The sequence below is a fragment of the Castor canadensis genome, chromosome 16, assembly GCF_047511655.1.
Source record: "Castor canadensis chromosome 16, mCasCan1.hap1v2, whole genome shotgun sequence".
Classification (NCBI taxonomy): domain Eukaryota; kingdom Metazoa; phylum Chordata; class Mammalia; order Rodentia; family Castoridae; genus Castor; species Castor canadensis.
The window spans coordinates 25,601,202-25,622,026 of record NC_133401.1 but is presented as its reverse complement, the minus strand read 5'-3'; the positions used below and the strand labels follow the sequence as shown (position 1 = coordinate 25,622,026).

Genomic DNA, 20,825 nt, shown 5'->3' with positions numbered 1-20,825 from the left:
ATTTTTAAATTGAGGGGTTTTTTTTCTTGGATAAGTGGAAACAGTTGTTGATTATGTTTATTAAGCATAATATATTTTCTTTGGCATATGTGTTAAAAACACACACACATTTGTTCCCCAGATTATAAATTTGCCTATAATACTGTTTTTCACTCCATGGTTCATCAAATATGTTAATCTTATTCTCTCTGGCTTTATGATATCTTACTTAAAATACCCCCTACACACACACACAACCTGGCTATACAGCATGCATATAGTCTCTTAATTTCTCTCAAAACACTTCTGTCCCTTTACTGATACACATTTAGGCTTTTCATCTATCTTATGGAGGTTTGGGCTGATGGAGAGCAAGTTGATTCAACACTGCTTCCAAACTCAACAGGGCTTTCACATGGACCTGAAGCTGTCATATGTGTATACACACACATTTAGGTCTATCTATAGGTTTATTTTGTTCTAGACCATTTGTCTCTTCCAGGGTCAGGATATGTGTATGACATTTAGAGCCACACTGAGCCTGGTCAGGAGCAGAATTCCCTAGCCACCCTGGGGAAGGAGGTCTCCCCAGCCCAGCCAGGAGGAGAAGCCAGGGAGGGGAGAAATGAGAAGGACCTGTATGCTTGTAAAATAAAGTCTTCCCTTTTATTTCAAATCAACCCATTTCCAAGTTAGTGCCACAAGTTGAGATCAGGGGGCCGGAGCCCACTGCGATATGGCAGGAGCAGGGAGAGACTCATGTCCCATCCCCAGCTCAGTCTCTCCAAGTATGGTACTAGCAGCCAGGGATGAGGGATGTGGGGTGGTCTTGTCTGCCCCATCTCCTGCCATCCCTGGTCCCTGCTCTGCTCCCTCAGCTACCCCCAGTGCTAAGGACAGATTGGGGGCACTGGGGCCAGGGCTGGAGGCAGTCTTGTGAGGGCGTCCATAGCCAGCAGTTAGTGGTCAGAGCCCAGGTGGAGCAAGTTAGTGGGGCCTTCTCCAGCAGCTAGGAAAGGAACTGCAGAGAGGCAGAAATGAGGCACTGACAGGCTATACAGCCCTGGTGTACAGCCCCCCCAACACAATTGCAAACCAAGTGCTGTAGGGGAAGGCAAAGCCAGTGTGGACCAGGGAGTCACCTGGAAGCTCACCGAGGAAGGTTGTTGGGCTCAAGGCTGGTAGGGAAGAGGGCATCAGATGGACGACTGCCACTGTACAAAACGTTTGGATTCCTGCCAGGATGACATGGAACAGAGAAGGAAATGAAGTGTAAATCTGGCTTGTTCTGTGGACCCACAGCCCTCTTCCCTCACACCCAGGAGTCCAAGTCACAGCCTCTTCCCTCAGACCCTGGGGTACAGACCCCAGACCTCCTCCCTCAGACCTGGGCTGTACCTGAGGGTTGAAAGGGTCATCATCATCTGTGTCCTCATAGTCGTCACTGGCATGTGATGTGGAGAGCAGCAGAGAAGCAGGATGGGGACCCATCAGGAGGCCATCCCCTCCCCACCAGTGGCCCTGGGTGCTGCCTCCTGTCCCCTCCCCGGGGACCCTGCCCTCTCTCCCATGCTGACCTGGGCGGGAAGAGGACCCAGGCACGGGGCAGGCTGCAGAGGGTGGTGGCCAGGGCCCCAGCAGCTAGGAGGGAGAAGAGCATCAGGAAGAGCAGGCCCTCCAGGGCGTCTTCACACAGACCACGCAGTGCTGTACCATAGTCCTAGGGCACAGATTGAGTGTCAGCACACACACACACACTAGACACTGTGCACAGCACACATGGGGAGGCCACTTGGCTTGTGTGATCGTGTACAGGTCACCCAGCTTTTCTGTGCCTCAGTTTCCTCCCGCCAAAGGGCTGTTTTGAAGGTGGAAGGTCATCTGTGCCTTTGTTAAGCTGCATCCCACCCTGATTGCAGCACAGGCCCTTACATCTGAACCAGGCCAGCATTTCATCCAGTACCCAGAGAACTGCTCTAACAACCCTACCCTGAGCCAGCTGCCACATTGCTGTCTCCTTGCCCCAACTCACACCAGGTGCCTTGGACACTTGGAGCTGGAAGAGTCTCTGTTCTCTGTGTTGCAGGATTTTGAGCAGTATACCCCACCTCCACCCACTAGATTTTAGCAGCCCCCCACTTCTTACAGTAATAGCAAGCAGTTACTTCTCTACATATTGCTGAATGTCTCCTGGGTCCAAAATCACTGGCTTAGCATGACACTTGGTGGCACACACAAGGCAAATGTTATCTATTGTGATTACAAGCTCTGAAAGTCAACAAAGCTACCGTGACCTGAATGCCCAGTGGCCCAGCTAACTTGCCAGTTCATTCCACAGGGATGGACTGAAGCCTCTGCACCAGGCATGCTCCCAGTACTGGGGACCTTCAGTACACAGGACAGAGAAGGTCATGTCAGACAATGAGCTGGTGAGAGACAAGATGAGAAGGCTGGGCCAGGCCACCTGAGATCAGCACAGATAAATAGAGCACAAGGAAACAGGTGTTCTCTGGACAGGCTGGACTGATGTGGAGGGTGGGGGTGGCAGGTGCTAAGGCCAGAGAGCTGTGGACAGGACTGACCATGAAAGCCCTTGTAGGTCAGGGCAGGGAGCCTGGATTTTAATCCAAAAGCAGGGGGATCACTGCAGGCTTTAAGCAGAGGAAGACCTCTTGATCGGATTGTGTGTTGAAAGGCTCACCAGCTGATGGCTGTTGTTGGACAGATGGGGGTGGGCAAGCAGACAGGAAAGAAGCTCCAGGGCAGGAGGCGAAGATGGCCAGGACCTGTCAGCAGTAATGGCTGTCTGAGCAGTGGCTGGCATCCAGATAGAGTTCAGAGGAAGGGCTAACAGAACTTGTTGCAGGAAGTTGGGAGGAGGTGAGGACAGGGAGCAAAAAGGATATTCTGGAGTTTCTGGCTTGCATGCTGGGGCAAGGTCAGGGGGTACCTGCTGCTGAATCATGGGCATGGGAGGGAGGGGCCTGTCAGGGAAATGGGGGATTTTGTTTGGAAGATGTCAGGCACCTTTACAGTGTCCTTTCACTTCCACAGCATCCCCACAAGGCAGACACCAACAGCTCTCATGCTGTAGTAGAAAGAAGTTGAAGCCCAGAGAGGGCAAGCCACTTGTCCAGAGTCACACAGCCTGGAAAGGATTGGAGCCATCTTTTAGGCTCCAGAGCCTACCCTCCTTTTTCCTAGCCCTAATGTCCCTCAGCCTTGTTTTTAATATGTGGAGAACCTGAGGCTCAGACAGGGTGATCCAAGGCCCAGGGTCACATGGTGTATCAGTGGAGGTCAGAGACTGACCCATTGTCTCTCCCTTCACTGAGAAGTCCCAGAACCAATATTGCAGCCAAGTGTCCACCATAGGGCAGTGCCAAGGTCTCAACCTGCCCTTGATTAAAAGTGCAAGGACCACCCCCCCAGGCTTCCTCAGATATTCAGTAATTCAGAGTATGCACTCAGTGCCCCTGGCCATCCTGTGGGTGCTGTAGTGTAGCGATTTCTCTTCAGGTAGGATTGCCAGATCACATACAGGACATCCAGTTAATTTCAAATTTCAGGTACCCAGTAAATTGTGGTTTATCATAAAGACCTCCCTAGAATTGCACCTGCATATTATAGGGAAGACTCTGTTTGCTGAACTCACATCCCTGTTCCGGGGCAGACCAGATATGGGGAGAATGTGGCCAGGAAGCATGGTCCTGAAGGGCAGAGAACCAAGTGAACAGCAGTAGGCCCCATGTGGTGAACAGAGGCAGATGGTTCAGAGGTAGAGGGACAGGACTAGTAATGCCTGACAGTGGGGGCCAGAGAGGGAGAGGCAAGGTCCCTGTCTCCTGGGGGTGCCACCCTGGGCAAGTCACTCTTCCAGGACTTCAAGATAATAGTATTTCTTTCTTCCTGGTGTTATTCTGGGAGTGGGAAGGAGTCAGTGAATTCCCATCTGTAAACACCACAGAGCTCATTCGTGGTAAAGCCTGTGTGTGGGAAAGCAGTCAAACCTGCATTTGAGCACTAGAGTTTCTGAGAGTGAGTTTCTGTTCAGCACTCACAACTGTCACCTGAAGATGGTGTCCTTTTTCTTCACTGCACAGGTGAGGAAACATATTCACAGATGTTGGCCTGTCTACACAGCTCCCTCCCCAGCCCACAGCAGAGCCCACACTGGAGCTGGGAAGTCTTCCCTGCCTCCCCCACACCAAGGGACAACCGGACCCTCACTCATCTGGAAACTCAGGCTTTGCAAGCCAGGAGGCATGGAGGAGCTGGAAGACCTGCCAGAGGGGGAAGCCAGGCTCTCCCTCCAGGGCTCATGGAGGAGGGGAGAGAAGAGAAGAGAGGGAGGGAGAAAACAAGGAAGGAAGTGTGGGGAGACTGGAAGAGGGAAAGAAGGAGGGAGTACAGATGATAAGTGATGGATGGATGGATGGTTGGTAGATAGGTAATGGGCGAGTATCACAGTAGCAATATGATAACTAATGCACACAGAAGGAGGACATATAGAAATTCTCAGGAGGAATGAGAAGTGTGTGCAGGGAGAGTTAGGAGGGGGTCCATTGGGTTGAGGCCAGCCTAGAGGAGCAGAGCCTGGGGTGGGAGGTGGAGGGAAGACGGACCTTGTGCAGGCTGCGGCAGTGCAGCAGTGCCACCAGCTGGTGGAAGTTTCCCTCTGTCATATTCAGTGTCTCCTCCAAGGACAACAGAGGCTTCTGCCAAGGGAAGGGAGATGTTATCAGGCTCACCCATCACTCTGGCTCCGCCCACTTGTGCATGCCCCGCCCCCCCCAACAGTTATCCAGCTCTTCGGCTGCACAGGTCCTCCTCACCCAACCTCCCTGTCCCTGTCTGTGGGTTCCGCCTGCACCGCACAAGTTCCTCCCGCCCACCCTCCTTCCCCTAGGTCTAGTGCAGTCCATCCACCTGTGCTGCCGGGAACTGGGGGATAGCTTCTCGCTCCAGGCCCTGAAGCTGGGAATGGATGTTGGCCAGAGCTCGCTGGGACAGAGTCAGTCTCTGCGGGAAGACAGGAAGGAGGAGGACCCCGCGGTCCAGGCCCTGGCCCTCTCTTCACTCTCAGATCACACAACGCTGGGCACCTGCACCCTCCTCCATACCAGGAACCCAGGAGTCCAGGCTCCAGCCCCATCTCCTCCCGCAAGGGTCCACATTCATGGTCCCCTGAACTCCCATTTCCCTTGCCTGCAGCCCTAACCTGTTGGAAGGGGTTGGAGACCTCCTGGTTGCACAGGAAATAATAGCTCAGGATGTCTGAAGTGGAAGGGGAGAGGGGAGGAGGAGGCTGTGAGCCTGGGGAAGGCAGGAGAGGAACAGGGCCCTCGAGTTACTCCCCAACTCGGGAATCCTCTTGGTATCTGCAGGAGCTGGTGTTCAGCCTCTTGTCCCTTTTTTTCAAGTCCTTGGTCTGGCCTTGAACTCATGCTCCTCCTGCCTCAGCTTTCCAAGTGCTGGGATCACATGTATGCACCTCCACACCCAGCTCCCTCATCTCTTCTGCTCCACCCACAGTTGGCAGCCCCCTAAGTTGACTGAACTGTGCCTGTTCCACAGCCAAGTCCTCCTGCTCCCGAGGCACAGGACCACCCTTTCCTGATCCCTCTCCACACACCAGTATCTTTCCCGTCCTCTTTTCCAGAGCACCAGGACAGGGGCCCAGAACTTCTGCAAGTCTGGTAGATGGCTCTGTAGCCCATCCCACCCTGAACTGGGCACTGGGAAGGCCCAAGGAAAGCAGGGACCATGGGAGTCACCTGAGCCAAGACCTGTCTCCTCTTGAGTCACATTTAGGATGTAGGTGTCTGGATTAGAGCAGAAGTCACTGAGGCCCTGAGTGAGAAAGCCAGAGGGGCTCAGATCAGATACTGCCAATTCCACACTCCCATAAGATGCAGGAGTCCAACCCAACCCTTCTCCCAAAGAACGTAGGAGTCCAGGCCCAGCCCACCTACCTCAAACCAGAATTCTTGACCCCAGCCCCTCTTCCCTCAGACCCAGGAGGAGTCCAGGACCCAGCCCTCCTCCCTCAGACCAGGAGACCAGGTTCTAGCCTCTCTTCCCTCAGACCCAAAGGTCCAGGCCCTCAGCCTCTCTTTTCTTAGAGTTCAGGTGTCCCAGAAGCAGCTTCTGCTGTCTCAGGACCAGGAAACCAGGCCTGAACTACAGAACTGAAATTTTTCATCCTTCTTCTCCAAGCCTAAGGCATTGGTTGGGTCTCACCCCACCCTAAAATCCAGGAGTCAGGGTCTCTGGCCCCCTGAGTCCAGAGCCCCCAGCACTCACCACAGCTGTGGCTGCCTCGAGGCCCATGGAGCCCCAGCTCAGGACAAGCACCAGGAGACTCATGGCAGTCATCCTAGAGTAGGAGGAGGGGTGTGGACTCAGGGGCCTAAATCCCTCCACCTTGCCTCTTCCAACATCTGAGTCCCATCTACCTCTGGAGCCCACCTGGAGGATCAGTTAGGGCACAAGGGGCCTGTAATTGCTGATATCAAGCAGAACATCTGGCCTCTGCCCAGAGCAGTCAGGGATGTGGAGGAGGAGGACCTAGGCTGGCAGGTCAGCAGCCTGTATTTCAGTTGATCTGTGCCCCACTTCACCTGCACCTTAGGAGGCCACCATGGTGGCCTCTGGGCTTAATTTCCCAGGCTTTAAATTCTGCAGGTTCAGTACTGCTCAAGCCTACTCCCAGGTCTACACACAGCCTGGTCAGCCTCTCCTTCTGCCCAGTCTCCATCTCCAAAGTGTGGGGACGGTTCCAGAGCTGAAACTCTAAGCCTGGCTGTTTCAAAGCCTGGGACTTCAAGCTGAAGTCTAGCCTCCATTCCCAGGCCATCTCTGTGCACCATGTTTTATCCATCTCCAAGCTTCAGTGACCCCTATACTGAAGTGACAGGACCTCTCCCCAAGGGCAAGTGTGCAGATGGCAGGCACAAGCGTAATCCCTACCATGAAGAAGACAAATAAAGGACTCTTCCAATGATAGACTGGCTGGGTTTGAGTCTAACCTCCAGCTGTGCTGGAGGCCTTAAGCAAGTGGTCCAACCTCTCTGAGCTTCAAATTAAACAAGGAGGACAGAGGTGCCTACCATGGAGGCTGGGCATGAGGGTTCCACAGAGTGCCAAGAGGAGTGTCTGGCACACAGGGCAAGCCTTGGGTCTGTAGTCCCCCCATGCCACTTGGCAGTCCCCTGCCTCAGGCCCTCACTTGCCAGGCAGGAAGTCGAACAGTACCTCCATCTTGGGGTCTTTGCTACTGAAGGAGACAGCATGCGAGGTCATCAACAGGTGTCAGTGATTAAACTTATCTTTATCTCAGACATCATGGACATATTTCCCATGATTTTTGCATGCTATGAGCAGCAAGACCTGTCTGTTTCCATGTGCCCACCCCCCACCCCCAGGCTTCTCTAGGTCTGTCAGCTTCCTAGCCCAGGAGAGACCCTGGTCCCTTGACAGTGAATGAAGCCCTACAGCACGAAGTGCTAGGCACAGGAAGCATTGAGGGAGGGCAGCCTAGCAAAGGGGTCCCTGCCCTGTGTGATGCGCACAGTGACTCACACGACCACCAGCCACTTGCTCTGCTTCGCCAGGCCCAGCAGGGTGAAGAGGCAGACCAGGAGCACCAAGAGCAGAAGGAGGACATAGGCCAGCCACCTGAGGGTGGGAGAGCAGAGGCAGGGAGACTCAGGAAACAGCACCCCACGTTCACCCCTGCCCAGCATGGCTGCGAACCTCCCTGCACCCACCATTTAAGCTGTAGCTAGCTCATGTGTGAAATGGTGCATGGGAAGACAGGACACTGCAGCAGTTCAGGTCCTGGAGTTGGAGCATCCAGGACCTACCCTAAAGGGACAACACACACAAGGTCTGTGAACATGGACATGTGTAATGATGACCTCTCTGAGTACGGTCCCCAGCCCAGCCCTGTAGAGTAAAGATAACTCATCAGGTCCCAAGGATTTCCTCGCATGTCCCTTGGACATGATGTCTGGAGGCAGAGCTTCCTGGGTCCCAACTAGCTGTGTAACTGTCCGGGAACTCCTTGTCTCAGTTTTCCTACCTGTAACCTGGGGAGTACAACAGCAACAACTTTGAAAGGTTGTTGCCAGGCAAATGTGTAAATATGTGTGAAGGCCTTAGAAGACTTTGTAGAGACACTGAGTGTTGGCTTGCACACTAATAAGGAAGCTTTAAATGGTATTTTATAAGTAATTAAATATCAGTGACTCACCCTGGTTTAGGGGGGAAAGCATGGAAGGCCACAGCACAGTCAGTGCCTGCCACCCTGGAAGTACCCAATAAATGATGCTATTCTCAGTGGTCCCCACATAGCTGCGGCTGCACTCCCAGACATTCCCCGGGGATAGTGGCTCTGTTTCACCTTAAATCATCCTAACAGCTGTACCAACTTCCCCCACTGAGACCCAGCTCTTGTAGCCTTGGGCTTGGCCTTGAAGAAGAACCTGGTCATTATTGGACTCAGGCCTGTCTATCTCCTGTTGTCTGACACCCCATCGCCTCTTCACACAAGTAATGAGGATTAAGCAGGGAGTCAGGAAACTTAATGGCCGAGAACCATGCCTTGGATGTTCATAAAGAATCACATCCTTGGGCTGCCCAAGAGGCTCAAGTGGTAGAGCACCTGCTGAACAAGCATGAGGTCCTCAGTTCAAACCTCAGTACCACCAAAAAAAAAAAAAAATCACATTCTAGACTGCTACAAACAGCCCCAGTCTGACCATCCAAGGCCAACCCCCCGCCAACACACACATAGGAGGAGTTAATGACACATAGCCCAATCTCTGAGAGTTAATGACACATAACCCAGTTTTCCAGGGCTGAACACCCCCATTTTTGTTGACCCCAATAAAAGCTTGAGGTCTTGAGTCCTTCAGTGCAGAGCTACTTCTTGAGTCTGCTCACCCTGCTGTTGAGGGAGTCTTTCCTTTACATTAAAAACAAAAACAAAAACAAAAAAAACCCTTAGCTGGGCACCAGTGGCTCATGCCTGTAATCCTAGCTACTCAGGAGGCAGAGATCAGGAGATTTGCAGTTCGAAGTCAGGACAAATAGTTTGCAAGACCCTATCTCGAAAAAGTCCTTCAGAAAAAATGAAAAAGGGCTGCAATAGTGGCTCAAGGTGTAGGCCCTGAGTTCAAATCCCAGCACCAAAAAAAAAAAAACCCAAAAAACCCTGCCCAACCTTCATATCTTCCCAGGAGCAGTACTCCCTGTGCTCAACAGCTGCCCACTGTTTCTCCATGTCCTAGTAAACTTCTTCAACCTTTTCCTGACTGGGGTTTGAACTCAGGGCTTTGCACTTACAAAGCAGATACTCTACCACTTGAGACACACCTCCGGTCAACCCTCAGCACCAAAAATTCCCTACAACAGTCCTGCACTGCAAGGAAGGGTGGCCACTCCAGAGGGCTGCACAGCTCTCTTCTCCCTCCCTCACCTTCTCAGTATGGCCCTCCCAGACCCCTTAATAAAAACTACCAGCCCATTCCAGCCCAACCCGTCCTGTTAAATTTTCTCCAAAGCTCTGATCACCAACCACCTAACAATCTGTTTTGCTCTTTACTTATGCACTTGCTCCTTATTGGTGGGAGACAAAGCCTTTCTGGGCAGGACTTCAATCCAGCTCTTTGCTGATTGCTCTGTTCCCACCTCCTGGCATGGTGGCACTGTACTGACACTTTTTCAAGGTCACTGTGTACCAGTCGCCTTTCCAGTGCTCAACAATACCAACTCACCCTACACAATCCAATGAGAAGTGCTACCAGCAAGCTCACATTCAAGTGGGGAAACTGAGGCAGGAGGATGGAAAGTAACTGGAGTCAAGTGACATGGGTAAGGAATGGCTATGTGAAGCAACGGTTCCCAGTCTTATGTGTGCCCTCTCTCTCATCAGAAGGTGCTAAATAAGTATTTGGTGAATGAATATATAACTCACATGGGATAATGGAAAAAGCAGGTTACTTATCACTAGATGAGTCTGGGAGCAACTGAGTGCAAGAGTAATTTGCTGATGAGTGAATCAAGGGATGACTGTGTGAGTAAATAAATGAGTGAGGTTATAATCAAAGGGGTAAGTGAATGGGGTGAATATATGGGCATGAGGGTGATACCCTGGGTCAATACGGCTAGGATTATCAGCATTGCCACAGTTGACATTTGGGGCTGGATACTTTTCCATTGTGGGGATGTCCTGCGCATTACAAGGTGTACCATCCCTGGCCTCCACTCCCCCAATTCTGACAAGCAAAATTGCCTCCAGACACTGCCTGATGTTCCCAGCTTGAGGACCCCTGTTATACAGGGGGTGGGAAGGGAAGCCACCTCTCACCTGTACTCCTCCACAAAGGACACATCTTCAGCCACCTGCAGGGGACTCACAGGCACACCATGCCAGAAGGCTAGCCCCTGCAACTGCTGGGCCACAGCCTCAGCCTGCCGCCGAGCACCCCGGGCAGCAGCCACCAGCTCCATGCGTTGTGCCAGCACTTCCTCCAAGGTGGTCATCTCTGTCCTCACTGCCTCACCCAGTCTCTCCACTGTCTCCCACACCTGGGGGAGGCAGAGTATCAAGGCTGGGGAGAGGGTTCTTTAGAGCCTAGGATTGAGGGATGGAGTCTCAGGGTGAAGCAGGTATATGAGTCTGGGCACCTGAAGATTGAGGAAGGGGAAATGTCTGGGTGGGAATCTGGGGTCCTGTTGATGGAGCTCTGTGGCTCCTGTCAGGAGCTCTGGATGGTCAGTGGCTCGAGCTCCAGGACCAGCTTCAAGTCGGGGGTCTTAGGTCTGAGTCTGGTGTCTCAAGTTTGGGTGCCTAGTCCATGATGTGGGGTCTGGAATCCTGGGTCCTGGATCTCCAGAATGGGATACTTAAGCTTGCATTTGTGGCCAAGGATTAGGTCTGGAGCTCTGGATGAAGCCCAAGGGCAGAGGCTGGAGTCCCTTGTGTCTGGACTCTGGTTTGGGGTATGATTTCAAGTCCAGGTCTGGGAATGTGAGCCCAGGTCTTTGGATATGAGTCTGAGGTCTGAGTTTTAGCCAGATCCAGCTCAAGCTCAAGGTTGCAGTCAGTATTGGGGTTACGCATGCCGTTAGAGGAATGCAGTTCTGAGTCAGTCGGGGTTCTAAGTTTCAGGTTTGGGGTCTGCTCTTGAGTTTGGGTCCCTTTGTTCTAGGGGTGGGAGGGAAATGTCCCCATGTGGGAAACCAGTCCAGGTGTGGGTCTAGTTGCTGGCCCCCTCACCAGGTGATCAATGGTGCTGAGTGTGTGGTTGGCATGCAGCAGCGCAGAGCTGAGCTGGGACACCCCATCACTGGTCTCGCTGTTGCCATAGAAACCAATGCCAATGCCTGCGCTGAGAGGAGAGAAAAATCTCAACTAGTCTGGGACTCTGGGGGCCACCGTCCCCCCACATGCACCCCCTCCACCCCACCTCTTCATCCACCTATCCTGTCTCTGCACCAACCTCATTGGTCCAGCCTGCCGTGGGAAAAGAAACATCTCCAGCTTGGCTCCCCCCATTGGTTGCCATGGTAATGGGAAGGCTTCACTCCCCCAGAGGAACGTCATTGTGATGCTAATGGTGGGTGGGATGGTGGAGGGAAGGAAGCCCCCAGATTTAACTAACACTTCCCCAGAGCTGGAGCTGAACCCTAGTCCTGCCTAGTTTCCTCCTAATGAACATCATCTCCTGCATCCATTCTCAAGCAACTAGTATTCCCAGCACCTGTCATTTCAGGGCCTGGGTGGACCTTACCCCTGCCTCCTGTGTGTTCCTAGGAGCACAAAGCCTCTAGCCTCCACCAGTTCATGGGGGACTGGTGCCTGGAGCTCTCAGCCTTCCCCCACCCTACCCAGGGACCCAGGCATCTGGCCAGCCAGGAGGAGAGTAAGAGAATGTGGGAGGGAAAGTTGGAGGCTGGGCCCCTGCCCCTGCCCCTGCCCCCTGCTCAGCTAACACACAGAACTCCATTGTGGAGCCTAAATATGGGGAACCATCCCCTCCCCCAATCTGTGTCCCATGTTGGAGGGGGCGAGAACATGACACCCTCACAGTTCCCAGCCCAGTCTTTGCAAGCCCCCACAGCCCCACCCACATCCCTTGGATGGGAGCCTAGTGCCCAGCTCCATTGTTCAGAACCCTACAAAGCTCCTCTTGTTTCCAGCCTTCCCCTACACTCTCCACCCCCAGGGCTGGGGCAGTGTCTCTCTCCTGCTGGGCCTTTGTCCATCTCCCCCATTCACCCCCAGTCTGGAGAGCCTGATGAGGAAAGATCTTGGATATAGGGCACCCAGACTCCTTGCACCCCCAAACACACACCCTCTGCTCTCTGCAGTGAGGAAGTATGGCCCAGAGCCCAGGCTGGGGTGGCGACAGGCTCCAAGCCATGCCCCCAGCTGGAGGCACCACATGGGTACTAGACTGGCACCCTCAAATCCTGGAGTCCTCTAATCTGTGGCATAGCCCAGCTGTCCCTGACCTGGTGGGGGCAGGGCTCAGAACTGGCTCCTGGTAAATATCCTGTTTGAAGAAGCCCCTGGGAGGGGTTAGGGAGTTCTCTCAACACAGCATTAAATCTCCTTTCTGCTCCTAAAGCCAGGTGGCCTTGAAGAGTTGCCTTTCTCCCTCCCTGCTCTGTCTTCTCTCAAGACCCAGAGTAATAACTCTGAGTCCAGCAGCTGCTGTGAGAAGGAACTGAACCGGCTTGGGTTCAGGAAGGGCATTCCTGACTGTGAAAGTTTGTGCGTGGTCTGTCTCTTTGGGTTCCTGGGCTGCCCTGTGTAGTAGCTGTTTATAGTTGTTGATTGAATGAGTTGATGAGCGAATGACCAGAGCCCTCTCTCATCTAGTTTTAACATTATTAGGGGGTGTGTGAGACTGTAAAATCCACTTTACAGATGTAGAAACTGAGGTCCTAAGAGCATCTTACCCTTAGGAGTATGTGTGCACGAGTGTACAAGCACACACAGCTATTTAATGGAAAGGCCATTAACACCAAGCAGTCTGATCAGTGCCAGGGTTTGAACCCTACCACCCCCCACCAGGTTGGCCGCCCTTGGGAAATTCAAGGGAGCCCTGGTCTTCCCACCTATGCCTGCCTGCTGAAGGCAAAGGGGCATTCTCCTGCCTGGAGCCCCACACCTCAGGACACCATCAAGAAGGCTGACAGGGAGCATGGGAGGCCCTGTCCCCCCTGCCCACATGCCATGGGGCCCCATTACCAGCCCACGAGAAGGGCAGCGATGCAGCTCCAGGTGGCACAGCCTCCCCCAGAAGGGGGGCTCTTGGCCCCAGGGGGCTCTGGGGACCGGCAGCAGCAGAAACGGATGAGGTAGACAGCGATGAAGATGAGGCTCAGGCCCAGGCCTAGGCCCGCCAAGGCTGCCACCAGCAACAGGGCCTGGGGAAGGGGTAACACCAAGCCTCAGAGGGCACCCATGTGTTTCAAACTCAGAGCCCCTCCCTACCAGATGGGACCAAGCCCATCCTGATTGCAGTCAGGTTTGTGGGGAAAGATGGAGTCCCTAGCTACTCCTAAGTTGTCAGGACTTTGGGCCAGGTTCCTGGAGGAGCTTCCAATTACAGAGACTCAAGCCTCAGGTTCCAGCTCTGCCTGCCCTCCAGTGGCTGTGTAACCTTTGGCAGCATCCCCCACCCCAGCCTCAGTTTCCTCCTCACTGCAGCCAGGCAGTTAGAATGAAGCATCTCCCAAGGACCAAGGTCATGCTGAGGCTCCCTAGAATTGTGTAGGATCAGAGGACAGAGATTCAGGGTCCTATGCCTGGAAGGGTGGGGGAAGCACCTTTGTCTCCCTCCCACTCACCACTCCCTCTCTCCCCTGCTGCTGAGTGCTCACCCACCATAGCTGAGTCTATCACCCCTGGGCTGAGGACCAATGCTCTGTAACTCATATGTGTGTGTGTGTGTGTATGTGTGTGTGTACACCACAAGATTCAGAAATGGAGACCTGGAGGATGAACTCAGAGCAGAGAGAGAGAGAGAGAGAGAGAGAGAAACAGAGAGAGAGAAACAGAGAGAGAGAAAGAGAGAGAGAGAGAGACAGAGAAAGAGAAACAGAGAGAGAGAGAGAGAAAGAGAGAGAGAGAGAGAGAGAGACAGAGAAAGAGATGGAGGAAGACACAGGCAGAATGATGCAGGAAGAAGAGACAAAGGTGCAGAGAAATGACAGAGCCTGAATAGATCAAGTGAGAGAGAGAAGAGAGGAAAGGAGAGAGAACCATAGAGAAAAGTGGAGAGACAGAGACAGAGATGTTGTGAGAACCAAAGGCTGCAGGACAGAGGCAGGCAGAGAACTTGTCTGTACTTGCAGAATAGCGGTCAGCTCATGGCAGGGTGTTCCAGCCGACCTGTGTGCTGGTCTGCTCAGAAGACCAGAGAGAGGTAGGGTTTGCCTTGAACCACACAGCAAAGGAGGGGCAGCAGCAGTCAGGATCAAACTCACACTCCTGCTCTCCTGAGGCTGTTTTCTCTACACCCTTGTCTTCAGCATGACTGGTGTGTATGTGACAGGTGAGTGCAGTATTGGTGTTTCTGGCTATGAGACTAGATGTCTTATCTTTGCATTTGAATGTCATGAGGTGAGGACATGCTGGAGCATTGAGTTTGAGGTGACAGAGCACCTATGTGCATTTGTGTGTTCTGAGCACAGCTCCCTGAGTCCATGAATTGTGTCTGGTGGTGGTAGTGGTGGTGGTAGTGGTGCATGTGTGTGACTGTGAGAGTTGTGAGTATATGTGTGAGTGTGTGTGAGAGATGTTTGTATTCTGGGAGTGTGTGAATGTCAATCTTTGTGTTCACCTGTGAGTGTGAATAGGTGAACATGTGTATCTGTGTGAGCAGATGTAAGTGTATGTGTGTGTGAATGTTCGAGCAAGTGTTGAGTATGCTGAGTGTGAATTACACATGAGTGTGCATCCAGTCATATGTACACATGTGCATGAGTGTGTACATGTGTGTGTACATGTGTGTGTATATATGACTGTGTGTGTCCCAGCAGGTCCTATACCCCCAATCCCTGATAGTGTCCACCTGTGGTCATATCCCTGAAGGGGGAGGTTCTGGGGGTGGAACCATATGTGCACGGTTCTGGTTATGATCCCAACTAGCTGTGATGGGGGCAGTGACCCTCTCTGAACTCCTCTGGCAATGACAGGGCGGTGGGACCACTTGTGTCTGGGGAACTCTCCAGGGCCATGAGCTGTTTGAGTCTGGCGCTGGCCAGGAGTGGGTGGACTGGCTGGAGGTTGTGATTGTGTAAGAGGCTGTGGGAGAGGGGATGGCGGTCCTGTTTGGTGGGGAGAGGGGGCGGTGGAGTAGGCAGGGAGGAGCTGCTCACGGTGGTGGCAGCCATGACCCAAATAGCTAGTGCACAGCACACATCCCCCACTGCTGTTGCGGGAGCCCCCACTCTCTCTAAGCTCTCCCAACCTCTGGCCCCTTTCCCAGAAGCAACCTAGGAAGATGCAGGACCTTGTGAGCTGGGCCAGAACCCATGCTGGGGCCGCCAGGACTCCCCCCACCCACCCCACTACCCCCCACCACAAACACACACACCTAGCGAGCCCCCAGCTCAGCAAGCCTTTCTCCTCACTAATCTCAAAGTCAAAGACTGGAATTAAACTAGGTCAGGGGACAGCTTTCCCTTACTGGAGCTGCAGCTCAGCCCCCTTTCCTAGGGACCCTGGCTTCTGTAAGGTTCTCACACCGGCCCCACCCTCCAGGACCCAGGTCTGTCATCCTCCAAGGCTCCCCAAACACAACCTTATCTCCCCTGACCCCCTCTAGCGCCCAATACCTCCCCACTTCTTCTGTCCTGGGACAGGCTGGATAGTCCTCTTCTAAAGCCACCTCATTTCCCAGCCATGGCCCTAAAACCTCCCTTCCCCATTTCAGGATCTCTATCCCTGTCCCAGACCGCGCCACCCCCACCCCCAGCCTTCCCTCTACCATTATCAGGTTCGCTCTCTCTGGTCGCACCTTTTCTGGGACATATTTACCTGCTGAGATTCTATGGGGGCGGGCTCTTCTTTTAGGACCGGAAGAGCAGACCTTTCCTCTGATGACCCTGGAGGCTGGCTTCCAGGCCAGGTCTCAGAGAAGGGAATCCTGGCGCCCCCACCTCTCCCCTTCAGGACTCGGGGATCCAGCCCCCTTTCCCTTAATTAGGTAGCGAGGGTTCTGATCTCCAACGCCTGTCCTAGGGGGACCTCCAAGTATGGGCACCCTACCTCTTCCTCCCTCAGATGCCCCCCAAGTCCAGGCCAGCCCCCAGACCCCAGGACGAACTGTGACCCAGGTTCGTCCTCCCTGGGGACCCAGAAGCTGGGGTCGGGTCCCGCGCGCGTCCCACCTGCTGGTATTCTTGCTCCCTGGGCGCGAAACCACTGGGCACGGGGCGGAGCTGGAAGTCGGCTCGGGGCAGCTGATGAAGGAGATGCACCCAGGCCGAGGGCCGGTAGCCCGGGGACGCCCCCATTGCCCCGGGGAGGGGCAGCTGGGCGGACCGGGCCGGGAACCTCGGAGCCTTAGCTGGGAACGGGCAGCGCAGGGTCTGCGGGGCTCCGGGGAACTGGAGTCAGTAGGGCGGGGGGCGGAGATTGGGGAGGGGGAGGCGCGGCCGAGGGCTTGGTGCTGTCCCTGGCGGCCGTCTTGGGCACTGCAGCGCCGGCTGTGGGCCTGGCGCCCCGCCCTCACCGAGGCTTCCACCTGTGGCCCTTGCAGGGGCCACTTCAGTCTATGAGCTGTTCAGAGACTTAAAACTGTTAGCCTTCCTGGTCTGTATAAGGACCCTGATACTCTGATATCACCGTGAAATATAAAGGCCCCTTTGCCTTAATGAAGAACCTTTATGTTGATGTAAAGATCGCTAGCATTTGTGCAGTGTTTTGCAAGTAATGGCCAGTCACAGTAATAAAAAAAAAAACCCTCACTTCTAAGTATAAGGATGCCCTGCATTTGGGTAAATAAGAGCACCATCCCACTTTTTTATAACCTGTATAATGACACCACTTCTAGACACAAACTTTCTTGAGTGTACCGACAACTCCAGAATGTGTTTTAAGATACCACACACAGTGTAAGGACTCTTCATATCTGCATAGGAACCCCGTCTACCTGTAAAGGGTACCTACTTGTCTATATACAGGGACCTCCTCCCATCTGTGTAAGGATGTCTCCCACGTGTTTAAGAATTCCAAACAGGGCCAGGTGCCTGAAATCAAGCCAGAAATCCTAGCAGCTTGGGAGGCGGAAGTTGGGAAGATGGGGTTCCAGGTCACTCACGGAAAAAAGTTCCTGAGACCCCTATCTCAACCAATGGCTGGGCGAGGTGGCACAAACCTATCATCCCAGCTATTAGGGGAAGCACAAATAGTAGGATTGCAGTCTAGACCCTCAGGGGATAGAGGGAGATCATATCGCAAAAATAATCCATGCAAAAAGGGCTGGCAGAATGACACAAGTCGCAGAGCACCTGCCTAGCAAGCTCTAGGCCTTCAGTTCAACCTCCAGTACTAACAACAACAAAAAAAGAATTCCCCCAAACTGATTAAGAATTAGTTCAGAGTATATACTCCCACTACCCCTTACAACTCACCTTGCCATTTACAAGATATTTTTCCAGTCACTACTTATGTTGGTTCCACAGGAACCCACAAATGCCACACAGAGAGATGGAGAAATGAAGACCCGGGGTGGGGGGAGGGTGGGAGAGGGGAGGCTGGTCATCCTGACATCATCACTCAGGCCATCACTGTTGGAGCTAAAACTAAGATTCTCAGGAATCCTGCCCAGGGATTCCCCTTCCTATGGAGCAAGGCTAGTCTTTTCCCGCTGTGATCCCCAGGCCTGGTCTCCCCAGAGGTATTGAGATGGGAGGGAGGAAGAGAGGAAGGCCAGTGATTCTCCTGCCCCATCCTGCTATTTCCCATCCAGGTTGGTAGGAAAGGGCTAGCAGGAACAATGATGATGATGATGATGATAGTGAAGGTGATAATGATAATGATAATGATAATGATGGAAGTCATAGTGAGGATTATGATGATGACCATAATGAGGAGGAGGATGGCAGGAGGAAGAGGATGATGCTGATGACACTGATGGCAAATATGATGGTCACAATGGTGATGATGATAACAATGGAGATGATAGTGGCAATGGTGATGATGATGGTGTTGATGGTGGTGCTGATGGTGGTGATGGTGATGATGGTGGTGGTGGTGATAATGATGGTGGTGTTGATGGTGGTGATGGTGATGATTGTGGTGGTGATGGTGGTGATGGTGTTGGTGATGATGGTGGTGATTTTATTGATGACAGTGGTGATGGTGATGGTAGTGGTGGTGATGGTGGTGGTGATGGTGACGGTGGTGGTGTTGATGGTGATGGTGATAGTGGTGGTGATGGTGGTGGTGATGGTGATGGTGTTGATGGTGATGGTGGTGATGATAGTGGTGGTGATGGTGATGATGGTGGTGGTGGTGGTGATGGTGATGGTGGTGGTGGTGATTTTGTTGATGACAGTGGTGGTGGTGATGGTGATGGTGGTGATGGTGGTGGTGGTCATGGTGGTCATGGTGGTCATGGTGGTGGTCATGGTAGCGGTAACCATAATGAGGAGAAGGATGGCAGTAGGAAGAGGAGGGTCTGATGATACTCATGGTGATTGTGATGGCCATGATGATAATGATGGGGACTATGATGATGGTGAGGAGTGGTGGTGGTGAGGATGGTGCCAACCATAATAAGAAGGAGGATGACAGGAGAAAGAAGGTGATAGTTATAGTGGTGATGATGGAGACAGGGAAGGGTGAAGATGCTTCCTCCCATCTCTCTCTCTCTCTCTCTCTCTCTCTCTCTCTCTCTCTCTCTCTCTAACACATACACACACACACACACACACACCCCACTTCCCTTTGTCCCCCTCAGAATAAAGTTTGAATTGATTAAATCTCTCTCCTTCTCCCTCTCTCTCTCTCTCTCTCTCTCTCTCTCTCTCTCTCTCTCTCTCTTTCTCTCTTTCCTCCATCTCTCTGTCTCTCTCATGTGTGATTCAGGTCCAAAAGGCAAGCTTCTTCAGAGCACTGCTTTGGTTCACATTGACTAAGCCTAAGGCATCTGTTCTCTTGCATGGGAGATTGGCAGTGCCATCAGATACAAACTCATTGGTTCACCCTTCCCCTGTCACTGCTCCCTATCTGATTCTCCTGGATGGTCCTTGGGTGTTTCTAGGGCCCTTGGCTAAACACCATTCTAATACAACCTCAAGTTCCAGAAGCATTAATTCAAGCTGCAGCACAGGATGGTCCTCTAGTACAGGATGGCTCTGACCACATGGTTGATGCTACTTACTTTCAACCAGTGCTTGCCATATGGGAAGAGGGACCCAGCATCACCAGATGTTCCAAATTTTTAAAATAAGACATAAATCTGGATATTTTAAAAGCAAAATCTCTCAGCTTTTATATGTTAAAACAAATTCAAATACAAAAAATTACTGTGTGGGCCAAATAAAACCTGTCTGTAGGTTGGAGCTGGCTAATCTGCAAGTGCGGTCTAGCCAGATGCTGAGCAGCACTGCCATGCAAGGGGCAAGCGAAGAAAAAGGAACCCATGGCGATGCTGAGGCAAGAGCAGCCAGGGAAGTGGGAGGGAAGCCAGGCAGCAATGCGCCTCCTCCAGGAAGGCTGTCTGACGAATCTCTTCTGACAGAAAGTCAGGACAACTCTGGACTAAAGGACTCAGGGTGAGCTCCCTGTGGCTTAGATTCTGAGTGGCTCACAGGTTTAACTAGGTGGTTGTGAGAATTCCAGGAGAGATCACTAAATGCTGGGTCCTAGCACATAGTAGGTCTTCAATATATGCAATCAGCAGTAAATGCAGACAGTCGTGATTCAATGTCCTGTTTGCCTCATGCACATCCCTGAGTGCCTGGCAGGCACTGCTTTATGTTCGAGGGAAATAGGGATAAGCAAAGAGGACACATGCAGCTAATGTTCCTGGAGTAAGAAAGGCAGAGAATAAGTGAAAACTGGTAAGTATAGTTTGTGGCTTCAGGTAAGAGGAAGCTACAGACTCCAAGTTTGTGGTGAAGAGGGCATGGTTGCCACTTACAGAAGAAGTTCAGGAATGGGGTTTCCCTCCCTGTGGGTGACATTTGAATACAGACCCAAATGAAGGATGCTCATATTTCACAATGGGTGGGACTGAGAGCTTGGGCCTTATAGCCAAGCCACCTGGTGTGATTCCCATGGCAAAGGGACAACCCTCTGCTAAATGAGCAAACAGTAGATATGGGCTGGTGTCATGGTTAATTTTATATGTCAACTTTACTGGTCTCAATGATGCCCAGATAGCTGGTAAAACATTCTTCCTGGATGTGTCTGTGAGGATGTTTCTGGAAGAAACTAGATTTGAGTCCACCCAGGGAACTGAGTAAGGAAGATCTGTCCACCCCCATGTAGGTGGGCATCATGCCATCTGCAGAGAGTCCTACTAGAATGCAAAGGCAGAGGAAGGAAAATTTAATTCTCTCTTTCTGACCTGGGACATCCATATTTCTGCTTTAGGATGCCAGAGCTCCTGGTTCTTAGGCCTTCAAACTCAGACTGAATTATATCAGTGGCTTCTCTGGGTCCTCAGCTTAAAGATGGAACATTGTAGGCCTCCATAATAGTGTGAGCCAATTATCATAATAAACCTCCTCTGGTTATCTGTCTATCTATCTATCTATCTATCTATCTATCTATCTATCTACCATATCTATCTACCTATCTCTCTATC

The 20,825-nt window shown here is 52.4% G+C and overlaps 2 protein-coding genes across 12 annotated transcripts in view; one reads left to right on the top strand and one right to left on the bottom strand.

The window, feature by feature from the left end:
• Positions 1 to 620: 620 nt before the first annotated feature.
• Ttyh1 (tweety family member 1) lies at positions 621 to 16,627 on the bottom strand. 11 transcript variants are annotated; one of them, XR_012442741.1, is made up of 15 exons: positions 16,396 to 16,627; positions 13,247 to 13,425; positions 11,490 to 11,600; positions 11,267 to 11,378; positions 10,355 to 10,575; positions 7,564 to 7,659; positions 6,286 to 6,358; positions 5,757 to 5,832; positions 5,201 to 5,295; positions 4,909 to 5,001; positions 4,605 to 4,697; positions 1,557 to 1,699; positions 1,378 to 1,423; positions 1,122 to 1,214; positions 621 to 1,000 (listed from the first exon to the last, which is right to left on the bottom strand). XR_012442741.1 is itself a non-coding variant. In XM_074058227.1 (15 exons), exons 1-14 carry the CDS (start codon positions 16,519 to 16,521, stop codon positions 1,176 to 1,178), a joined length of 1,503 nt encoding a protein of 500 aa, XP_073914328.1. In that variant the 5' UTR covers positions 16,522 to 16,627; the 3' UTR covers positions 621 to 1,000; positions 1,134 to 1,175. The 11 variants fall into 11 exon arrangements, 9 of the variants coding, with proteins under 9 accessions (XP_073914328.1, XP_073914331.1, XP_073914329.1 ...); XM_074058227.1 differs by having other exon boundaries at positions 1,134 to 1,214; XM_074058230.1 differs by having other exon boundaries at positions 1,134 to 1,214; positions 5,201 to 5,256.
• Lair1 (leukocyte associated immunoglobulin like receptor 1) overlaps positions 14,166 to 20,825 on the top strand; it is a 70,381-nt gene continuing 63,721 nt past the window's right edge. The window contains exon 1 of the mRNA XM_074058236.1: positions 14,166 to 14,555. The gene's annotated coding sequence lies outside the window, so the exon portion shown is untranslated. The remainder of the gene's footprint in view (positions 14,556 to 20,825) is intronic.

Bases quoted from the DNA above. Each gene is read 5' to 3' on its own strand.
- Ttyh1 (XM_074058226.1), bottom strand. From the start codon at position 16,521: ATGGGGGCGTCCCCGGGCTACCGGCCCTCGGCCTGGGTGCATCTCCTT. The intron at 11,601-13,246 runs GTAATGGGGCCC...ACCCACCATTAG, and splicing joins GCTGCCCTTCTCGTGGGCTG to CATCACAATGACGTTCCTCT. The intron at 1,001-1,133 runs GTGAGCTTCCAG...GCCTCTCTGCAG, and splicing joins GAGCCCAACAACCTTCCTCG to TTCCTTTCCTAGCTGCTGGA.